The sequence below is a fragment of the Bos mutus genome, chromosome X, assembly GCF_027580195.1.
Source record: "Bos mutus isolate GX-2022 chromosome X, NWIPB_WYAK_1.1, whole genome shotgun sequence".
In the NCBI taxonomy this organism is placed as follows: Eukaryota; Metazoa; Chordata; class Mammalia; order Artiodactyla; family Bovidae; genus Bos; species Bos mutus.
Genome location: NC_091646.1, coordinates 23573006 through 23592508, shown reverse-complemented (window position 1 = coordinate 23592508; position 19503 = coordinate 23573006). Strand labels below are relative to the sequence as shown.

Sequence of the window (19503 nt, the reverse complement as noted above, 5' to 3'; positions counted from 1 at the left end):
TCCTGAGGGCTTCCTGGGTGGCGCTAGTGGTAAAGAACCCACCTGCCAATGGAGGAGACTTAAGAGACTTGGGTTCGATCCCTGGGTCATGAAGATCCCCTGGAAGAGGGCATGGCAACCCACTCCAGAATTCTTGCCTGGAGAATCCCATGGACAGGGGAGCCTGGTGGGCTACTGTCCATGGGGTCGCACAGAGTCAAACATGGCTGAGAGACTTAGCACACGTGGCATCCTAGGATGTCATCTGACAGCGACAAAGTCCTCCAAACTAGGTCTTTATGTGTTTATTCTTACATTCATTTCAACTTTTAATAACAACTCTGTACAAGGCACTCTGCTCACCACTCTAGAGGATACTGTGACAATCAAACATGACTCCTACATTCAATGAGCACAGGGTCTGTCAGAGGCTATGAATAAACAATGAACTTCAAAATCATGGATACTAAGTAAGAAGTCCAAATAAGGTAATTTTGGGAGCCGAATGTAATCGGGGCATACCTCTGTATTGTCTCTGCACACGTGTTAATTCCCATGTTCAAATGTTTCCCCATCCTTTTTAGTCCATTACGTGTGAGTTCACTTTTTGATACATACCAGAGGGAGGGCTTTTTACCTCCTCCTTGTATCTGTCACCCTAACTTTTCCTGGCTCCACCATGTTTCCCTCAGCTTCAATCATCCAAACCAAAATTTGACAAAGAGCAATGGAGAATCCCAGGATGCCATGATACGCACTGGAAGTACCAGTATGCAGAGTTTGGGAGACAGAGAACAGAATCACAATTAAGAAGGAAACTATTCAAATCTAATATTATTTTTAAACAATCATAATCTTTTTCTCTTTTCCCCTCTATACTACTTGGGCCTGTATCTGCAAGAACATCGCTAGCCAACTTTAAAAGGATGCCCTAATGCATACAGAAATTAAGAGGACTTTCATAAGGCCCTTTATACTACTTCAATAAAATTCCCATGGCTGAAAATCCACTTTGAATTATGTCCTCTTAGATGTACATTTATGAAGCTTGATGTTTAAGTAAGATGCAGCAAACACTGAAGAAAAACTGATATACATTTAGTATATGTTTCTGTAACTGACACCAGTTGCATTATTTTCACACTACATACTACAGATCTGTAAAGTGAAGTTAAATGTATGCATTTATGTAATATGCATTTATGTACATGTAGACATATTAAATTTATTTTTAACTACTTAAAATAACCTTGTAAACAAGTACAAACTACTTACCTCTTGTAAGTCTTGGCTATCCTACTTTTTCCAGGGAGTTATAGTACAGCCAAATGCATTAAATCAATGTCCTTTATCACTTACCTATAGGCAACAAATGGATTTTTGACCTGAAAAAGTAGTTCCTTTTTTAGAAATTTTAGTATTTTAGTAAAAATGAATCAACTACTTAAATAATGGTTTTATGGAAATTTTATGGTTACATTTATAATTCCATTTATTTATTTAACCCACAAATTGTATTGAGTACCTGTTATTTGTACTATGCACTATGCTAGGTACTGGGGATACAAAGATAAAACACAGCCGCTATAACCCTAAGAAAATCACAATCTAGTAAGGAGATTTAAATTATTACAAACACATACCTTAAAGATACCATAATCAAGATTTCTAATTTTCCAGTAATAAATTTATATTCAAAAGGCAGATTCAAAAAAGCCAATTAAAATTCTACAGTTTTGCTGAAATTATAAGAAATAAATGCATGCTTCATTGTGTAAATTTTGAAAAATACTGAAAACTCAAAATTTCCACTTCTGAGAAATGTACATCTTTCAACTTTCAGGTGAATGGTTGGAATCCAGTGGGTGGAGCTTTCATTTACAATCGCTTTAACTTCTCTGTCCCTTTTTACTGCCACTTTCGCTTGTATTTTATCTGTCTTCCTATCAATTATTTATCAATATAAGCCTATTAAGTATACTTCAAAGAGCTTAGTAGATTTACTAATCTAGCATATAAATGCAATTTCAGCTACTAGACGTAATTAACTGTTCAGAACACTAGCAACACATTTTGGTCCTAACATTGACTCCTTTTTATTCATGAGAAAAAAATACAAACTCTCAAATAAGGCTGTAACATGGGAATGCGTTCTCTGTTAATCAATCTGGATTCATTTTTATTTAAAAATGGCAAACAAGTATTTTTAATAATTAGCACTTGGATAATTAATATTCAACTGGCCTAATCTGAAGAAGAGAAGTAAATCTTTACATTGTCTGTTCAACAGGCATTCAAGTAAGACTATAACGTTCGAGTGAGCGTTTTCCACTCACACACAGCATTTCAAAAGGCACGTTTTCTCTGCTGATAATGCTCACCTTCAGGATGCTTTGTGAATCACATTTTTACTGTCATTATGTTTCAGGAGATAAAATCCCATTACTTTATGCTCTTTCTAAAGCCAGTTGGGGGCCCATGACTTGGACTCTTATTTTCTGGTACTCATTTCTTAATGGAGTCCTCGGGATCCTGTTTCAAGCCTGACAACTTGCTAAACATGGGCAGAAGAGGGGAGATTTTTCAGCACACACTTTCCATTTGACCTTAGATTAACAAAAAACACTGAACCCGCTTAGAAGTTCAGCTAGGGCTGATGAGATGCTGGCTCCTGGTGTGATCTCTGGAATTGAGGCTGTGCACAAATTCTGATTCCAGGTTACAGAAACCTGTGAGGTACTTCAACAGGTCCATGCATGTGTTATAGCTCAACTCCCAAATATGGTAATGTCAACATTAGTGAGAAAGGTCTAGCTGACATTAAATCAAAGAGAGTTTGATTTAAGAGATGTCTTACAATTTATGTGCTATAATAATTGTTGATCTTTAATGATACTAAGCCAGTCATAACAATGTTGCTAATTTCAATTTGTTCTCTGAGTACTCAACCTTAATCTCAACCTTAATAAGCCCTGCTTGATGGTTAAGAGTCGCCAGCTAACTGAGGTAAGCCTGAATCAGTCTCCAAAATATATGCAGCTTGAAGTTTGTCCACATACCCCAATATGTCTCATAAAAATTTGGACTTCGACTTTAAGTAAGATGACATATAGCTTAAGAAAGGATTTGAGAGTTTCATCAAAGAATACATAATGATCTAAAAATGCTGCTGCTAAGTCGCTTCAGTCGTGTCCGACTCTGTGCGACCCCATAGAGGGCAGCCCACGAGGCTCCCCCGTCCCTGGGATTCTCCAGGCAAGAACACTGGAGTGGGTTGCCATTTCCTTCTCCAGTGTAGGAAAGTGAAAAGTGAAAGTGTATTATCTATTATTTACGAAACATGCTATGGTACTCTTAGCATTGGGCTCCACACTGCATCAAATGCAGTGCTTTCCCTTTAAGGAGCTTATAATCTAAAACATACAAATAACCATATGCAGAAAAAAAGCTAGAGATCAGAGTAAAAGGAAGCATTCACAAAAATGTACAAATTCAGCATGCCAGAACTTTTCAGTTGAGCAATATGATCCCCAGTGAAATTCTTTCCAAATGATGTATCATGTGCACAAGTTATAAGTGATTATCTTCAATTTTCTTAGAAATGAGTAATAAGATACCTCTTAAGACCCATGCTTTTGTATATGCATCAAACACTAGAGTTGGCGTGGTCCTATTGATAGCTGCCATTTAAGGAGAAAACATATTTTCTGTCTTTTCTCGTAGCAGACAAATCCGGACCTCTTTTCTCCTAGGTTGGTAATAAGCAGCCTCTTTCTAGGCTACAGTGAACAGCAAACATTGCAACTCTAAAGATGGAAGCAGCAGAATGCTCAAAAATATTGCATCAAAACATTGGATACAACCTACCAGCCCATAAGAAAAAAACCACATTGCCAAACTGACACCATCTGTGTCATCTAACATCCATCGAAATCTTCTTATGCCTGTATTTCCTAATGCTTACAAACAGAATTTGCTCCAAGAATTAAGAAAACTCTTTTTAAGATGGCGGCCCTATTAAGCGACCTCTCCCTATCTCCCACTTCATCTCTTCAGTTTTTTTTTTTTTTTTTTTTTTCCATTGACCAGGCTGGCTATTGTGACCATTTCAGCTAATTTCCTGAAGGTATTTTCTAGCCCTTTTCACCCTATTTAATCCTACAAGTTTCCTGAGAAGCCTGTTTACTCGTATGCTCCCCCACTAGACTGTGAGTGCCTTGACAAAAGAGACCATGTCTTCTTCCTCTGGGCACCCCCCAACACCTAACAAGAGAGCCTGCCAAGGAGCAGGCAATCTGAGACTCCTTTCAAGCCAAGGTGCCCCACCAATCATCAGCCATCTCCTCAATCAGACTGATGCTTCCCTCTAAGTACATCCCGGTACTGATCATCAGGATTAGCATAATAAATATATTCAGACCACATCTGAGCAAGTTCGCCAAACTAGTCCAAGTTAGCACATGGTAATACGACTTTTCCAAAGTTTCAACAAATCACCTGCTCACTCAAATGTCTAGTGCAATCTCAGGGGAGAGAAACCCTCCCATGCCTCACTTATTCTGTCTCCCGGCTTTAGCACCACTAACAGCTTCCAACTAATTGGGGAGCCACAGCTGGCAACCCGGATGAGATTGCTAGTTCTCATACTTTAAAACAACAGCAACGAATACCAAACTCTCTCTTTTTTCAAGAATGTTGATTTTTATTTTTATGTTGTTTCATCTATTTTGAGAAACTCCAAGTCGATTTTGGCTCTTCAAGGCTGCCTTTTACCCATACAGGCATTTGGCCTTCTGGATTGGTTCTTGAACTTTCCAAGGCCCTCTAAGGCAAGATTCCTCAATCTTCTGGGAGTTGCAACACTACCACGGTTTGTTTTTCTCATTTCCATCCATTCCCTTCACCACCACCACCCCCCTCCAAAAGTGGTGTATGGCATTCATAAAGTGAATTACACTTGATTTTTGTTTAGAGGAATTTTTTTTTCAGACTTCTGTAACATTCCCTTGAGACAATTGGAAACATCATTGTCTGATTACTAGCTCACTTTCCTTGCCTAAAATTGTATCCATTCTTGATTGCGCCTGTGGGTAGGTTAAGCAAAACAAAATAAACATCTAGACTTATGAGCTCATTGGCTTTTTTCTGAATTTTTCTAAATTAAATAAGGGCAAAAGAGCTGCACTGAAAGTCAGTTATATGGATTTTTCTGCCAAATGCTAACTGTGTGCCTGGTTTCCATCTGTGGTGCTTTCCAAGTTACAAATCCTTTAAAAAAAAAAAAGAGTGGGGTATGAAAAGATCTATGGATTTGGGGGACATGCCATTTAGAATTGCTATCCTGTGTGTTTGAACACTAAAAAAAAAAACGGGAACACAAGATTGTAAGGCTTTAGATCAGCTTTGTGGAAGTCTAGTGTAGTCCTTCAGCACCAATGATTTATTTAGGCTGGCCGATTTCAAATGCTATTTAGTCTCATCCATATTAGCATAAGAAATGTACCTTCTCCAGTCTAACCCAATTCTGCTAATGGTCAAAGTTAGCAGTCAATCCCAAATGCTCCCCCTAAGTGACACAGGACATTCTTGAGGATTTCTCTTTACTGTGACCAAATCTCATTTTATCTGGGACAAAGAAAGCTTTAATGCAGTTAATACAGTGGAGCGGGCAAACTGAACATGGCTTAAAATATAGATAGGGAAAAAAATGTCAAGCGGTCATCATGATGGTTCATAACTATCAAGTACTTTGCAGCTGTTTTTCAATTTCCAACCACTGAATGACAGCAGCAAATCACACATTTATTCATTTTGAAATTATGCACTTGGCATTGTATTTAAGTCCGCCATTATCATCTCTTCTCTGAAATACTGATGAGCTCTTTCCACACACGGACATTAGGATTTTCACCATGCTTTCTGTATCTACAAAGACCGTATTTGCCCAACTAAAGCTTGGGACACATGGTTTTATGCCAGGGGTATTGGAAATCTGCGCCGCCCCTAGAAAATCCAGGCTATATGGTAGCTGTGTGGGTATAATCCACCATATTTGAAGTTTAGCTTTGCTCCAGGGCGAGTCAGAACAGTGCCTGCCATATAGAAGGTCCTCAACAGGGCATATGTTTGTTAAATAGAAGTGAAGTAGAGAACGCTGGGTTTATATGGTAAAGATGCTCGGAACATGATTTTTCCTATAGAGTTTGGGAGATACTTGAGGAAAATGAAAAATCTCCATCACAAGTCCCTGTTCTCTACATGGAATATGGCCATCCTTAGGCCAGGAGTAAGGGAACTTGGAAGGAGGGAGCCCAGGCCGAATCTCACACACACGGTGTGTGGGCCCTCCCAATACTTTTATACAGATGCTGCAAAGAGGCAGGCAGCCAGAGATCTGGGGGAGGGCAAGGGAGGGTGAGGGCCTGTTTGAGTCTCTGTAGAGGGGGGTTGCTAAATGAGTATCTGTGCATTCCCTCTGGTCTTTTTTCTTCTTTTAAGTACAATCTTTACTCCTTGGCTTCAAATCCGCCCAGTGTGGCCCCAGCCCCAACCTTGGACCCATTCATCTTGTGGGGGCTCATCCTGCGAGGACCAATTTTTACATTATCAACAAAAGCATGTCTCTGGCCTTAGCAATCTAATTACCACGGATGGCACTTCGAGGGGAGAGAGATTCGCCCGCTGTTTCAGCTCTGTGGAACTGATTCATAGGTTGCCCCTTACAGCTCCTGCACACGCCCACGTGTTATGTTATTAACACTTAACAGTGGAAGAGGTAGTTTTACCCTCCCATAGAGCAAAATCCTGCAAAGCAATATTTAACATATGCGCAAATGCATTTCAGTCACCAAAAAGGGTGACCAATCACCTTTGCAACTAAACAGCAGGCTCGCTTGGCTCTTTTCATCCACCTAAAGAAAAGGCTGAGGGCGCGCTGGCTGCCTAGGTAACCTCCCGCTAGTGAACGCTCGCCGGCAGCGCCCACAGGGCGCGCATCGCATTCACAACTTGGCCCAACCAGCAGGCCCGCCTCCCTGACTTGTTGAGAGCCACGAGCCAAGTTTTGGCGAGGGCTGCTCCCTGATCCCTCGGAAGCGCGGGACGCGCGCCTTGGTGGATGCATGGGTGGTGAAGAGACCTCGGAGGCCACAAACGTTTTACGGTTTGTGAATACAACCAGCCGTTTCTTAGAGCGCACCTCTGATAAATTAACCTGTTTGAAGCCGACTCTTCTTGCCTGCATTGTCAGTGTAGCAACTTGTCCTAATTGGATTCTAAGGCAGGCTTTTAGGACTCCAACCGTGGGACAGTCAATCACACAAGGCCATTAATATTCATCTGTTGACAGCGGCAGTGCTCAGGGAAGGTTAAAATATGCCCTTACAACACGATCTGATTGTGCTGAACAAAAGGCAAGCGTTCAGAAACTTTCCTCCACCTAAAATCATCTTCCCTTCAGGGTCCAGCCTGTCAAGAAGGCAGATGAATTTGAGAAGGGGAGGAGTTAAATCATCTTTGGACTCTTGCTCCCCCGGCCAGCAGCATGGTTTTGGAAACGATTTTGCCAGCCTAGAGAAGAGACGCTGTTTTGAAGGGAAAAGGCTCAGTCCTCCTCATTTGGGGGACCCTCCTACTCAAAAGTTTCCCTCCGCGTGTCTTTACCTGTCACTGCGGATTCGGAGATCTGTCCTCAACTTTGCTTGCACTTGGGCCCGCGAGCCTTGGGAACCCAGGCTGCAGAAAGGAGGGCGTGAGGGCAGGTTGGTGAAAGAATGGCTGGAGCCGTGGTCCAGCTGAGGCTGAAATTCTGGCATGTAAGTGTGAGCGAGGGTGGCAAATTCCCGAGGCACCAGCTCGGATGTGCGGCGCCAGTTCGCCGAGGCTAGGAGAACCAACTCCAGCCTTCCCGCCCTGCCTCCCCTCCCCAAAAAATGGGCGCCCGCTAGAAGGCCATGCTCGCGGTTTCAACCACTCGCATCTTCGCTGACAGCCCAGCGAGCCTGGGAGATGCGGACACGGTCCACATATACCCTTCTTCTCTTCCTCGGGAGACCTGGCCGGGCTCGAGCGCGGGGACCACTCCCAGGTACTCAGCCGCTGGGCTCACGATCGCGGCCCCGCGGGGCTAGCGCGCTCGGGTTACGGTCACCATGCGCCCCTTGGCTCACCGCTCGGCGAGGGGAATGCGCGAGGGACGACTCCTCACCTGGCACCGGGGTTTCAGGCACCCATTTGAGTCCGGGCTGCAGTCTCTGGAAGAAGGAGCGGACCTGGTGACAGGTGGCGTCCGGCGGCGGCGGCGGGGGCTGCGCCTGTCCCGGGCAGTCCAAGCTGAGCAGCATCGCCACCACCAAGCACGCGGTGCGCACGGTCCCTGCCATCCTGCTTCGCGGGGAGCGAGGAGAGAGTGGGAGAGTGGCAGCGGGGGCGAGAGAGGTCCCAGGACGCGGCAAGCCTGGCAGTGGCCCTAAGGAGCTGGAGACGTGCCGCTACCCAGCCGCTGCAAAAGTTTCCTCGCAGCTACCTGGGCGCTGGGCGAGGGCGGGAACTGCTTGGTGGCTCGGGGCGGGGCGGGGCTGACCGGATTGGGGCGGGGCGAGGAGGGACCGGGCGGGGCGGGGCGAGGCGAACTGCGCGGCCAGGGGGCGGTGGTGGCCGCGTGGCCAGCCTGCGGGCGCGGGGCTGCGGGAACTGCTGGGGTACCGCAGTGTTGGGATCCCGCAGGAGCCGCGCGAGAGGAGGACGCGGAGCGCGTGCGGTGGCTCCTGGCCGCCCAGCCCAGCTGCCGGCTCGCCGCCGCTCTACACAGGGCGCTCTGGCATAACTACTGCAGAGGGGCTGCAGGCTCGGGCGCGCTGATTGGCTTCCCAGCAGCCGTCCCCTCTGACTGGCTCTGAGAGAAGTTCCCCAGCCTCACTCCTCCTTCCCGCCGCTCATTGGCCTACAGCCGAGTGGGCTTTTTCCTTTAGGATTTTTGCAACCTCTCCATCCTTCCTTGGGGTGCGTGGAGGTCCCTGGCCTCGGTACCCACCCCACCAGCCAGGTCCAGCTCATCTCTGGCCACCAGAGCTTCCCAAGAGGTCTTCCTCCTCCGCACAAAATCCACCTCTTCTTCCTGCTTTCTGAGGGGCTTCCCTCGATTCTTTTTCCCAACGCAGCTCACAAACCTACCCCACAAAGAGTCACATTCAGGGCAGCTGGGGACCGCTGGCGAAGCGGGGTAGGTTCACACCTGCCTCATCTTTGAATACTATAACTAAAAATCTGACAGCCCATGGGGGTTAATTTAATAGAAGCACACAAAGTCAGATAAGGCACCTGATCCCAGGATGTTAAAAGAATGTCTCCTGTAAGGTAGCCCCTGGTGACCCTTCATGAAGCAAAGTACAACTGGTGACAACAAGATAACCTAAGGCTTAAAGTCAGACTAATTCATTAGAAAACCGTTTCACACAGCAAATTCATTGAGCCAGAGCTAGCCTGTTTGAGAGGTCTCCTAGCCCAAATCCCACCTCTCCTGCTTAAATTTCATCATTTGAAATCCGGTTCTTTGAAAATCAAATACCTCTCAGAGGAGAAATGCATTTAGTCATTACCCATAAGTAGGGATCTTTAACTCCCATATTCTTTCTAGTGGCTCACACACACCTTAGCACAATGCCTGGCACATAGTAGGAACTCAATAAGTGTTTGTATAATGAAATGACTTAACACCTCAGTGTGAATTAGTTTACCTTCTGATCCTGTTGTCTCTGATCTAGGGAGAAGCAGGTTCAGATAAAGAAAGGAAAAGGAGAGCCTCCACCCCAGGAATTCTGCAGTGAGTGCCAGGCCATGGAGGAAGAGGTTGTGTGCCAGAACTTGTGGGCTTAGAAGAGAGACAAAGGAAAGGTAGGTGACTGAGGGGCTCATTCATTCATTCAATGACAAATATTTGAATTGCTGCTACATGCCAGACACTGTGAGGTACAAACAATGAGATACAAAGATTAACCATTGGTACCTGACCTCAAAGATCTACGGGTCTTGTGGGAAAGACAACCAAACAGAAAAATGTCAACCCAGCATGTGGTAAGTGCTAACATGGGGGCAAATGCAAAGTTCTAAGGGGTGAGAAGGCAAGTCACAGAAAGCTTCCCAGAAGAGGTGATATCCTAAACTCAGGCTTGAAAGACCAGTAGAATTGAGGTGAGAAAAGAAAATGGGGGGAGGGTGTCAGGGGAAAACAAGCAACATGAACAAAGATTCTGACAGGAGAGAGCATGACCCAGTTGGATGATGGGAGGTGCAAGTAAGGGTCTCAGGCTGGGGAGTTAGGGAAGCTAAAGCAGCAGAGGTAAGCAAGGGTCAGATTATCAGTCCCCAAACCATGCAAAGGAGCCTGGGGAAGCACTGAAGGAACTTCTAAGCAGAGGGGTGATATGATCTTGTTTGCCCTATGAAAATATCTCTACAGCAACATTGTGGGGATTGGCTTGGAGAAGGAAGCAGATTGGAAGTAAGTTAAGAGGCTGTGAAAATAATCCAGACAAGAAATGATAAAGTCCTGTGGCAGAGGAGACTTGGAAAGGGAAAACACTACTGGAGATATTTAGGAGATAGAATTTAAAAAGGCACCAAGTGGATGCGGGGGTTGGGAGAGAGGGATTCAAGGACGGAAGGCTCATTCATTCTTTTTTCAACAAACATTTGAGTGCGGCCTACGTCTCTGGCATTCTTCTCCTACTTCATAATTTTGCCTGGGGCTAGGCCTGCGCCTGCATTGAACATTTGACAAATGACATATCCACTTTAAAAGAAACACCAATTAAGAGTCATAATTTGGCTGGTGAGTTTGATATGTTCCACCTGTGGAGCCCTGTGACCAAAGGGCAGATTGGAAGGCAAGCATTGATTGAATTTCATGACCTCGCAGAGGAAGACATGACCTCCCATAAATTCATGATCTTCCAGAGCTCATGCAACTAACTACAAAGGCAACAGTTGTTTTCAACTACTGGGTATTGAGTACCTTGAACAGAGGGACTATGACTTATTTTTAATATATACTTTTATATCTAATATACTTTATATGAACCAGGGAAGCAATTAGGGCAGTGCTTCCCTAAGTGAGGTGTGTGAATCTCTGGTGGTATGTGGACCAGTGAAGTTTTGTTTGTTTTTTTTTTTAAATAAATTTTTGTTGTAATGTGGATCAGAAATGTATGAACATGCATAGTACTACATTCAACCCATGATTTCATTAAGACAAAGTTAGTAGACAATACTATGATCAATTAACTTAAATAAAACTGTGAGTTAGCTTCAAAATTTTTTAATAGTACTGAGAATATGAGGATTTAGCAAAACTTGTGCGGTGGTATGTGAAAGAGTAGAATTTGGACTTCGGTCATAAGCAAACTCACCCTGAGGTTTTGGCAAATATTTAAGGTTTTGGCCTTAAAGTTTCTGCTCCCCCCACAAGCAGCTACTTGAGGGCTTTAAGCCGACCTAAGGAGTTGGAGAAGGGAATGGCAACCCACTCCAGTGTTCTTGCCTGGAGGATCCCAGGGACGGGGGAGCCTGGTGGGCTGCCGTCTATGGGGTCGCACAGAGTCGGACACGACTGAAGCAACTTAGCAGCAGCAGCAAGGTGGGATTAATAAAACTTGCTAGGCTTAAGGAGTGGTTGCATTTTTTTAATAAGTGACTCCCAAAGACTTTCTAACGTTTCAGTCCCCAAGCTAAGACTCTGCCAGTGGGATTTCAGGCCCTGGAATAGGCACTGAAGAATAGGCTTTTGGTCAGGACAGACTGTAGGGACACTCTGGACAGCTGTCCATTCTGCCAGTGTCCGGTGTGTGGAGTTTTACTGACAAAATCCTGTTCCTTTGCCAAACTGTTAAAGCTGTTACTTTATCTGCTATATATTGCCAAGATGAGTGACTATGAATTAAGATTGGGTTTTATTTTTCTTTTTACATAAATAACCATCTTACTTTTCAGGGCTCCCTTCCTTATTTTCGAAGTCAGGCCAATGACTCATCCTTACTCTTCAGCTGGAAGAGACAAAGAGAAACAATCAGTCTAGAAACACAAAAGGATGTGCTGATTGAGCACCGGTGTTCACTTTCCACAATTCATGGCTCTGTGCTTTCAGGCCCAGTTGGAAGCATTTAGATAACACCACTGGGCCCCATTTTCCTCTTTGGGCCTCAGAGGAAGGCTACCTAGCACAGCAGGCCCAGAAGAACTTTTCTTCACCTTTCGTTCCTAGTCTCTAGTTTGAAAGAATTCGAGAATTCCCAGCTGTAGCCGGCAGCTATTATCTTGCTGTAGCTGGGAGGAGAGTCTGGTTCTATGACTCCAAAAGCAGCATAAATCAAGGTTTCTGGGAGAGGGTTAAGAAAGGGTGTTCAACAGCTGCCGCCATGGGAGGGGCTCATATATAGCCATGCATACGGCCACACACGCACACATGGTTTGTTTTGGGCCCAGTTCCCCTTGCCACCACCCCCCCTCCAGGTGATGCTCTCCCCACGCCATTCCTCTGAGGTACACAGTATCTTCTCCCCTTCACACCACCCTCAAAACCTCCTTTCTGAACAGAAATTTTAAAACTCATCCGCTCACAGTGTATATGGTTGATGGGGTACAATGAGGCTGCCCACCCAGGGTAGGGGGTATTTTCACAGGGATCAAAGCTTTAAACCAAAGGAACAGGGCTCTAAAAACTGTGGAATTCGAGGCATTTGCTAGTGGGAAGGGAGTGTTTAAACTGAGGGGCAATGAGGCCTTTTTTGGTACACCTGAAATCACATCATGTAGACAGTTGCTTATATGTTAGACTGGTGCTGCTCACAGTCAACACCTCCCTAGCCACACCTCTGTGCTCTATGGCACACAGCCACTTTGTCTCCTTCTCTTGCAGTGTATGACTCCTTTGTGGGGTGGAGGGGAGGGGAGGCGCCAGGCACACTGATCCCAATTCTCCCAAATGTATAAGCTATGATCAGAGAATGAATTATGGTCCTTTGGGAAAGAGTGTTCATTCATTCATCCCAGCCAGCAGGCCAGTGCAATGTAAATGGTAACTTTGTAAGTTGAAAGACTTAAAGCCATTTTGAAAATTGCATAATAATCCTAGGCAGAATTTGGCTCCATGTGTGTGGAAAATTAATAGACCCAGCTGAGATGCCTGCATTATGAGTTGTGGATGGATGGCCTCTCCCCAGACCAGGACTATACTTTGCCCTCACTAAATCCACAAAATATCCTGAGGTTCTTGTAAGTTAGAGTTCAAGACTTTGAAAACAACTATTGAGATTTTTATTTGTGGCATCATGTTTATTGCTGCAAATAAGAAATTATTCCATTTTGTCTTCATATGTATAAAGGATATTGATCTAGATTCCTAACATATTTCTTCATACCCCTAGTCCATTGATTTTTTTTTGATTGGGCAGATAAATGTATATCTAACATTTTGTCTCTATTGTGTAAGATAATCAGTTTTCTATTAAAATTTAAGGAGCTTGTAGTTAGGTGATTGAGAAGATGGTAGCTTTAAATGGAAAGAGTGGTGACGCCTGAGGCATGGCTTTAGGTGTCACATGGCAATTCATGAATACTTTGTTTTGCTTTGAATTATTGTGTCCCCCAAAACTCAGTGGTTTAGGTAATGTAATATGTTTATTTGGATGTATGCTGTGTAGAATCTATAAGTAAATTTGCTAAGTTTTTTCTGGGTCTTTTTGCTTTGGAGCCTGGGTGCCCAATAGGTCAATAGTTGACCTCTAACCATTGACCGCTCGCATGTTTGCTTCTCTCAAGGCCTTTTCCCACCCCCAGAGCTCCCTGAGCTCCCAACAACATATGGGAGGGAGTCAACAGCCACCACGGACAGCAATTCATACTTTGAGTGGCCTCGTCCATCTGACTTCCCAAGCCTCAGCCACAGTACCAAGTCCAGGGGAATTTCAACGGTAGCATCTCATAAGAAAAGGCCATCACCCCACTGGTAACTCTATAGTCAATTGTAAAGTCTACCTATTAGAAACTGTGTTGTTCAGAGGCAGTACGGTTGGGACCTGCAGCCAAAGGAGGGGAAGAGAAGTGCTAGATGGTTCCATCCCCTACCAACCAAGCCCAGAGGCTGCTACACTTGCTGTACCAAAACCTGGGGTGACCACTGCATTTACCACATTGGGTAAATGTATGTTTACTTTTTTGTCTCTATCATGACTTTTGAGCTTTAGGTGATCAGGAGTTCACATTAATATCAGAAAATAAAAATAATATTAAATAAATTGACCCTTCACTACAAACTGTTTGAGAAGTATTATGCTAAGTATGTGCACAGTGCCTTGGCCCATGGTAGTCACTGAGTAAATGTTTTTAAATAAAGCTCTGAAATGCTTTTCTTTACAAAAAAAATTCCCACATTCCCTAATTATAGGGAATTCCTATTCACAAGGCATAAAAACTTTCCAATAATAGGTAGCCCATGTGAGGATAAATGTGTAACTAAAAGATTTCTCCAAAAAAATTATCCCATAGGAACACTCTTCTACTTTGGCTCACTCTTATTCAAGTAATACTCAGAAGACAGGAAATATGGTTTGCATGAGATTTTGCCCCTCAGTAGAACTTGGTGTAAATTACAGAATGGAGGTTGATCTCCACAACCTTCATGTTTTATTATATCCATTATTTCCCCCCTAATTTATGTCATGTTTTCTGTTGTAAATGAAAGAGACGCTTGCCTGTGTACAAAAACATAGCAAACATACCAAAACAAAACAAGATGATAAGATACAGAGGGAAGTAGGCTCCTTGGAATGCCTTCATCTCATTCATTCTCATGTCAGAAGTACAGCAAGTCTCCCCTGCCATAAATAAACTGCATGTCATTACTCAGAAGATTTAAGCTCTGTTGGATGTCTCCAGTCCTTCCCTAACTGCTGTTAAACTTATGCTTAATACCATATGGTTTGTTAGCAGCTTTTTGTCTCATATCGTTCTGAAGTTGTTTCATGTGAGAGTACCCTGTCTTCCCAAATAGATTGGAATAATCGAAGGAGCAGAGGAGCAGCAGTCTAAAGCACTGGTTTCTCATTCTCGTCCTGCCTCTCTGAGCATTGTGACCCTGAATATGCAACTTCACATCTCTGAATCACAGCCTCCTTAACTGTAAATTGAGGATGGCCGACTTCATGCTCTCCAAGGTTCCTTCCACCTCTGACAGTCTGTGTCTCTAAGATTGTGAACTCCTTGAAGGAAGAGTTCTTACACTTCTGTACCCAGAATCTAGAGCAGTGCCTAGGATATAGTAGGCCCCCAGTACCTATTTATTGAATGAAAGGCTGAATGCATCCACAACACAGACCCCAGAAATGGCTTCATAGGAGATTCTCAAGGTATATTTGTTGATTCCTTAGCACTCTCTTTAATCAAAGTATTGTGTACAACATTTAAAATCTAATTTTTCTCCTAATGAGCAGCACAGTAATGCTTGTTGTAAGCAATATTGCAAGAGTGGAAATATAAACAGACATACTTCCTTTGTGTTTTCTTTATCTCCAAAAATCTAAATTAGAGATTTTTGTAATTAAGTCATTAAATTTTTTAAATAACTGAGGCTTTGATGTTGACTCTTTAAGATTGTAAAGTACTAAAGGTAAGAGACTATGTTTACCTAAATCTCAGTATACATGGGCCTAACAAATTACTTTGTTGTTTGGAAATTATGGTAATAAACTTTTAGGGGGGTTTAGTATTCATTTTTCCCTGTTGAAAACCTGTGTCAATCCTTTCTATGGAAATCTTTCTGAACTGTATTACATATTTCCCTGCCTTAGTAAACAAAGTATATGAAATCTAATCTAATCTATTCTTGATGTTCTGTTATATCATATTCAATTTTTATACTAGGCTATGAATCTACAGAAATGGTGAGACAATAAACTGAGTCTATGCTGGGTCTATGGCATGGCATGAAACTTGCTTTCTTAAAAACAATAATAAGAATTCCCTGTAGAAGGACTTCCCTGGTGACACACTGGCTAAGAATTCACCTGCCAATGCAGGGGACACAGGTTCGATCCCTGGTCTGAGAAGATCCCACATCCTGCGGGTCCACTAAGCCCATGTGTAACAACTACTGAATCCCCGGTGCCTGGAGCCCGTGCTCCGCAACAAGAGAAACCCCTACAATGAGAGGCCTATGCACCACAGCTAGAAAGTAGCCCCCTCTCTCTGCACCTAGAGAAGCCCACATGAAGCAACAAAGATCCAGCACAGCGAAAAACAATAATTAATTAATTTTTAAAAAGAATACCCTGTAATGATTTATCTCTTCCTCTTTAACGTATGATGTAGAATGTATAGATCCTTGCCCTCCTGCGTTAGTCTGCTATTTACACATTGTAATACTGAGGTCAAAGGCTACGTTAGCCCTTCCTAGGATGTTCCTCTGATTTCAGCACTAGTACCTTCAACCTCTCAGTCGATTTCAACCCACCCTCCAGTTTACTTGCTTTAACTTATGTTGCAACACAGTGATCACAAAAGTCCACACAGCGTGGTGGAGTGGGCATAGGTTATGCAGTTCAATAGTTCCAAGTCCAAATTTCAGCTCTATTACTTACTAGCTGGGGGACCTTGGATAAGCCGCCTTACCTGGTTGAGACTTCACTTACAAAATGAGGATTAAACACTTAACCTCCGTTGATGAATGGATGAATAGATAGATAGATCCATATGATAAGTCAAAGAGAACACAATGGTTCTTATGGAATATAGGCAGTCAGAATACTAGTGTCCACTATAATATTCTTTCAGCTTTTCTGTATGTTAGGAAAAATATAACCTTGCAAGGTCTTTGAGAGACTAGAGATAAAATAGGTAAAGCTTCTGGCATGTTGTAGGTATTCATATTATTCTATGAACTTTAAGGCTATTTCTCTTAAAGGCCATCAAAGCCAGGTTTGTTTGTTTATTTGTAATAAACATTAATTAATATTTGTATTACCAACATTTATAGAACAGTCACTATGTTCTAGGCACTGGTGATATAGTGATGAGGGCAAAATTTTTGCCCTCATGTACATTTTCCAGGTTTATTTTAACCATCTGAGTGAGCAGGCATCTTCAGTTGTCAGTTCACTGCCAGGGTTACCTCAATGCCAGCACTGGGACTGCCAGATTATCAAGGTTTTACATGATTCATAAGTTTGAAGGAGGCATATGCTCTGAGAGGGTCTCCTTGAACTTCACAATCTTGCCTGCTGCTCAGTCCTCCTTCAGCCTCCCTTAAAACAGGTCCATGTGGAGAGTATGAGAGCTAAGCAGTGTTCATTGATGGCCAGAGTCCAGCAAGAGACCTGCCACAGGCCCAGGAATTCTCAGACACCGATTTGCCATTCCATTTCCCAGGGCTTAACCTCTGTCGTTTGGCCTCCCCAATTACAATTACATTTCCAGACCTTTTTTTTTTTTTTTTTTTTTTTTTTTGGCCTTACCCTCAATTCCCAGCCTTAGTAATGGCTCGTATTTCCTGGATGTAACTACAGGAGCTCAAATTCACTTCTGAAAAAAAAGTTTTCAAACTTAAGCTTGCAGCCAGATCTACCCTAGTTTTAAACTTCACAGTCATACTCACATATACTCATATCATTTCTAACTTACCATTGTACAGAAACATCATGATGTATTTATTTTTCTTTTTTTCTGCTTGATACTAGGCTATGAATTGACTCTTCTTCAGAGGAAAAAGGCCAATGATATCCTGACAACCGGAAAGAATGCCATTCTCTTGGCTGATAGTCTGCATATGGAGGAACAACATTTCACACACAGATGGAAGGGAAAGTTCATCTTCCTCAGTATAACTGCTCCTATGGCAAAAAAAGGTCATTTAATCACATGGGAGCAGCTAGACAAGATGATAATATAAAGCAGGATTCTGTGTGCTTCTAAATCATCGGGGCTTTATCAGCTGCCCCTACACCACTCAAGGATGGGAAACCCTGAGACGGTTAAACAGAAACATCAAAGAATAAAGGATGGATGTGCCTGTTGTCCTTTTGTATATTTTCATAGATATGGCTTAGTTCTTGCCTCTAAAATGAGAAGAACAGCAGGTTACCTTGCTATAAGCAGTTGTGTTCACAACTGAAGCAGAACTGAATCTGAAATCCAGGGAGAAATTCACTTTCTCACTTTAGTTTTGCTGCAAACAGAACTTGTAATATTACTGATTACTTTAACATAGTCATTATATTTAGTGTCATTAATACTAAAAAAAAAAACTTTAAGCCTGCCAAGTTTCTTTAAACCTATGCTAATATTATTATGGATTCTGAAAACTGAGGCAATATATCTACTTATATCATTTTTCCTTAGAATTTGATCTTTGGGTTTTTTTTAAAAATTCAACAAGCAGGAAATTAAAGTAATGGTAGCACACGGTGCAATTTTGTGAGCTGACAACAAACCTCTTGATCTGGGAAAGAAGGGCCAAGTTTTCAGGACTACCTATTAAGTAATAATCCCAGTTAAATTTTCTCTTTTGAGAATCTCTTATATTTGTTTGAGACTTCATTCTTCTTACAAAGGGCTTCCCTGTGCCTTATCTGGATTGTTCTTCCCAAGAGTCCTCTGAGCTAGATCAGGCATGAGATAGATATGGGGGCAAATATTATTGCCCCCATAATATTGATGAGAAAACCTCTGAGATTCAGAGAGTAAAGTGATGTGCCCAAGGTCACATAGATAGCTGGTCAGCAATGAAGACAGGGCCATAACATGAGTCAGATACCTCCAATACCTCCCAAACTACAAAATCCCAACAAGCCATGTGGCAGTGGTTTAAAACCTAAATGTCATAGGCAAAAACTTTTGAATGTTATCCAGATGTCTCTGAAAGCCTCCCAGGATTCAATATGCACCTTAAAGAGCCAGGCATGAAAAATGACATGTTCTGAGAAGCACGCCAATTTGAGATTTACTAAATGAGAGAGAGAAGTTAGGGACAACAGAGACAGAGCCAGGTTTCAAACAGAATATTTCTTTTGCTCTTCGATTCACTGCAAATGATGACATTAGCACAAGGTAGAAAAGGCACCATGTTGGCAGTAGAAAAGTGAGTTTGTATCATATAATTCACTCAAAGTTTGTGGGAAAAAAGGTGGAAGGCATTTCGGAAATTGCCTCTGCAGTTTGATTTTAAATGTTTGAAGAACCTTTTCTTCCTTGTAAGGTGGTTCTACTGTCATCATGTTATCAGAAAGGCAGATGAAGAAATTAAATTAAGTCTGAATGAAGTAGCCTTTGAAAGCATCTGAACTGCACTTCCTCATGCCAGCAGAATTTGACAGCTAATTATGGAGCCCATATATGATACAAAACTCAGAATTTCTCAAAACGTAGTAGTAATGCTTGAGCAGGGAGAACTGGTTACATTCATTACAGGAAATTCAGTTTCCCTCAGGAAAAGTGGTTCCATGGGTCAGAGTCAGGCCTCATGCTTGGAATTAGGGATTC

The 19503-nt window shown here is 42.8% G+C and overlaps 1 protein-coding gene and 1 long non-coding RNA gene across 2 annotated transcripts in view; one reads left to right on the top strand and one right to left on the bottom strand.

Moving 5' to 3' along the window:
- GPC3 (glypican 3) overlaps positions 1-8537 on the bottom strand; it is a 460444-nt gene extending 451907 nt beyond the window's left edge. Inside the window, exon 1 of the mRNA XM_005906523.3 lies at positions 8186-8537. Within this exon, the coding sequence (XP_005906585.2) occupies positions 8186-8360 (175 nt within the window). The 5' untranslated portion in view covers positions 8361-8537. The remainder of the gene's footprint in view (positions 1-8185) is intronic.
- Positions 8538-8983: 446 nt separating this feature from the next.
- On the top strand, positions 8984-17957 carry LOC138986337 (uncharacterized). Its single transcript, XR_011463172.1, has 3 exons — positions 8984-9199; positions 9741-9870; positions 17703-17957. It is a non-coding gene; the product is annotated as an uncharacterized lncRNA (long non-coding RNA).
- The last annotated feature ends 1546 nt before the right edge of the window (positions 17958-19503 follow it).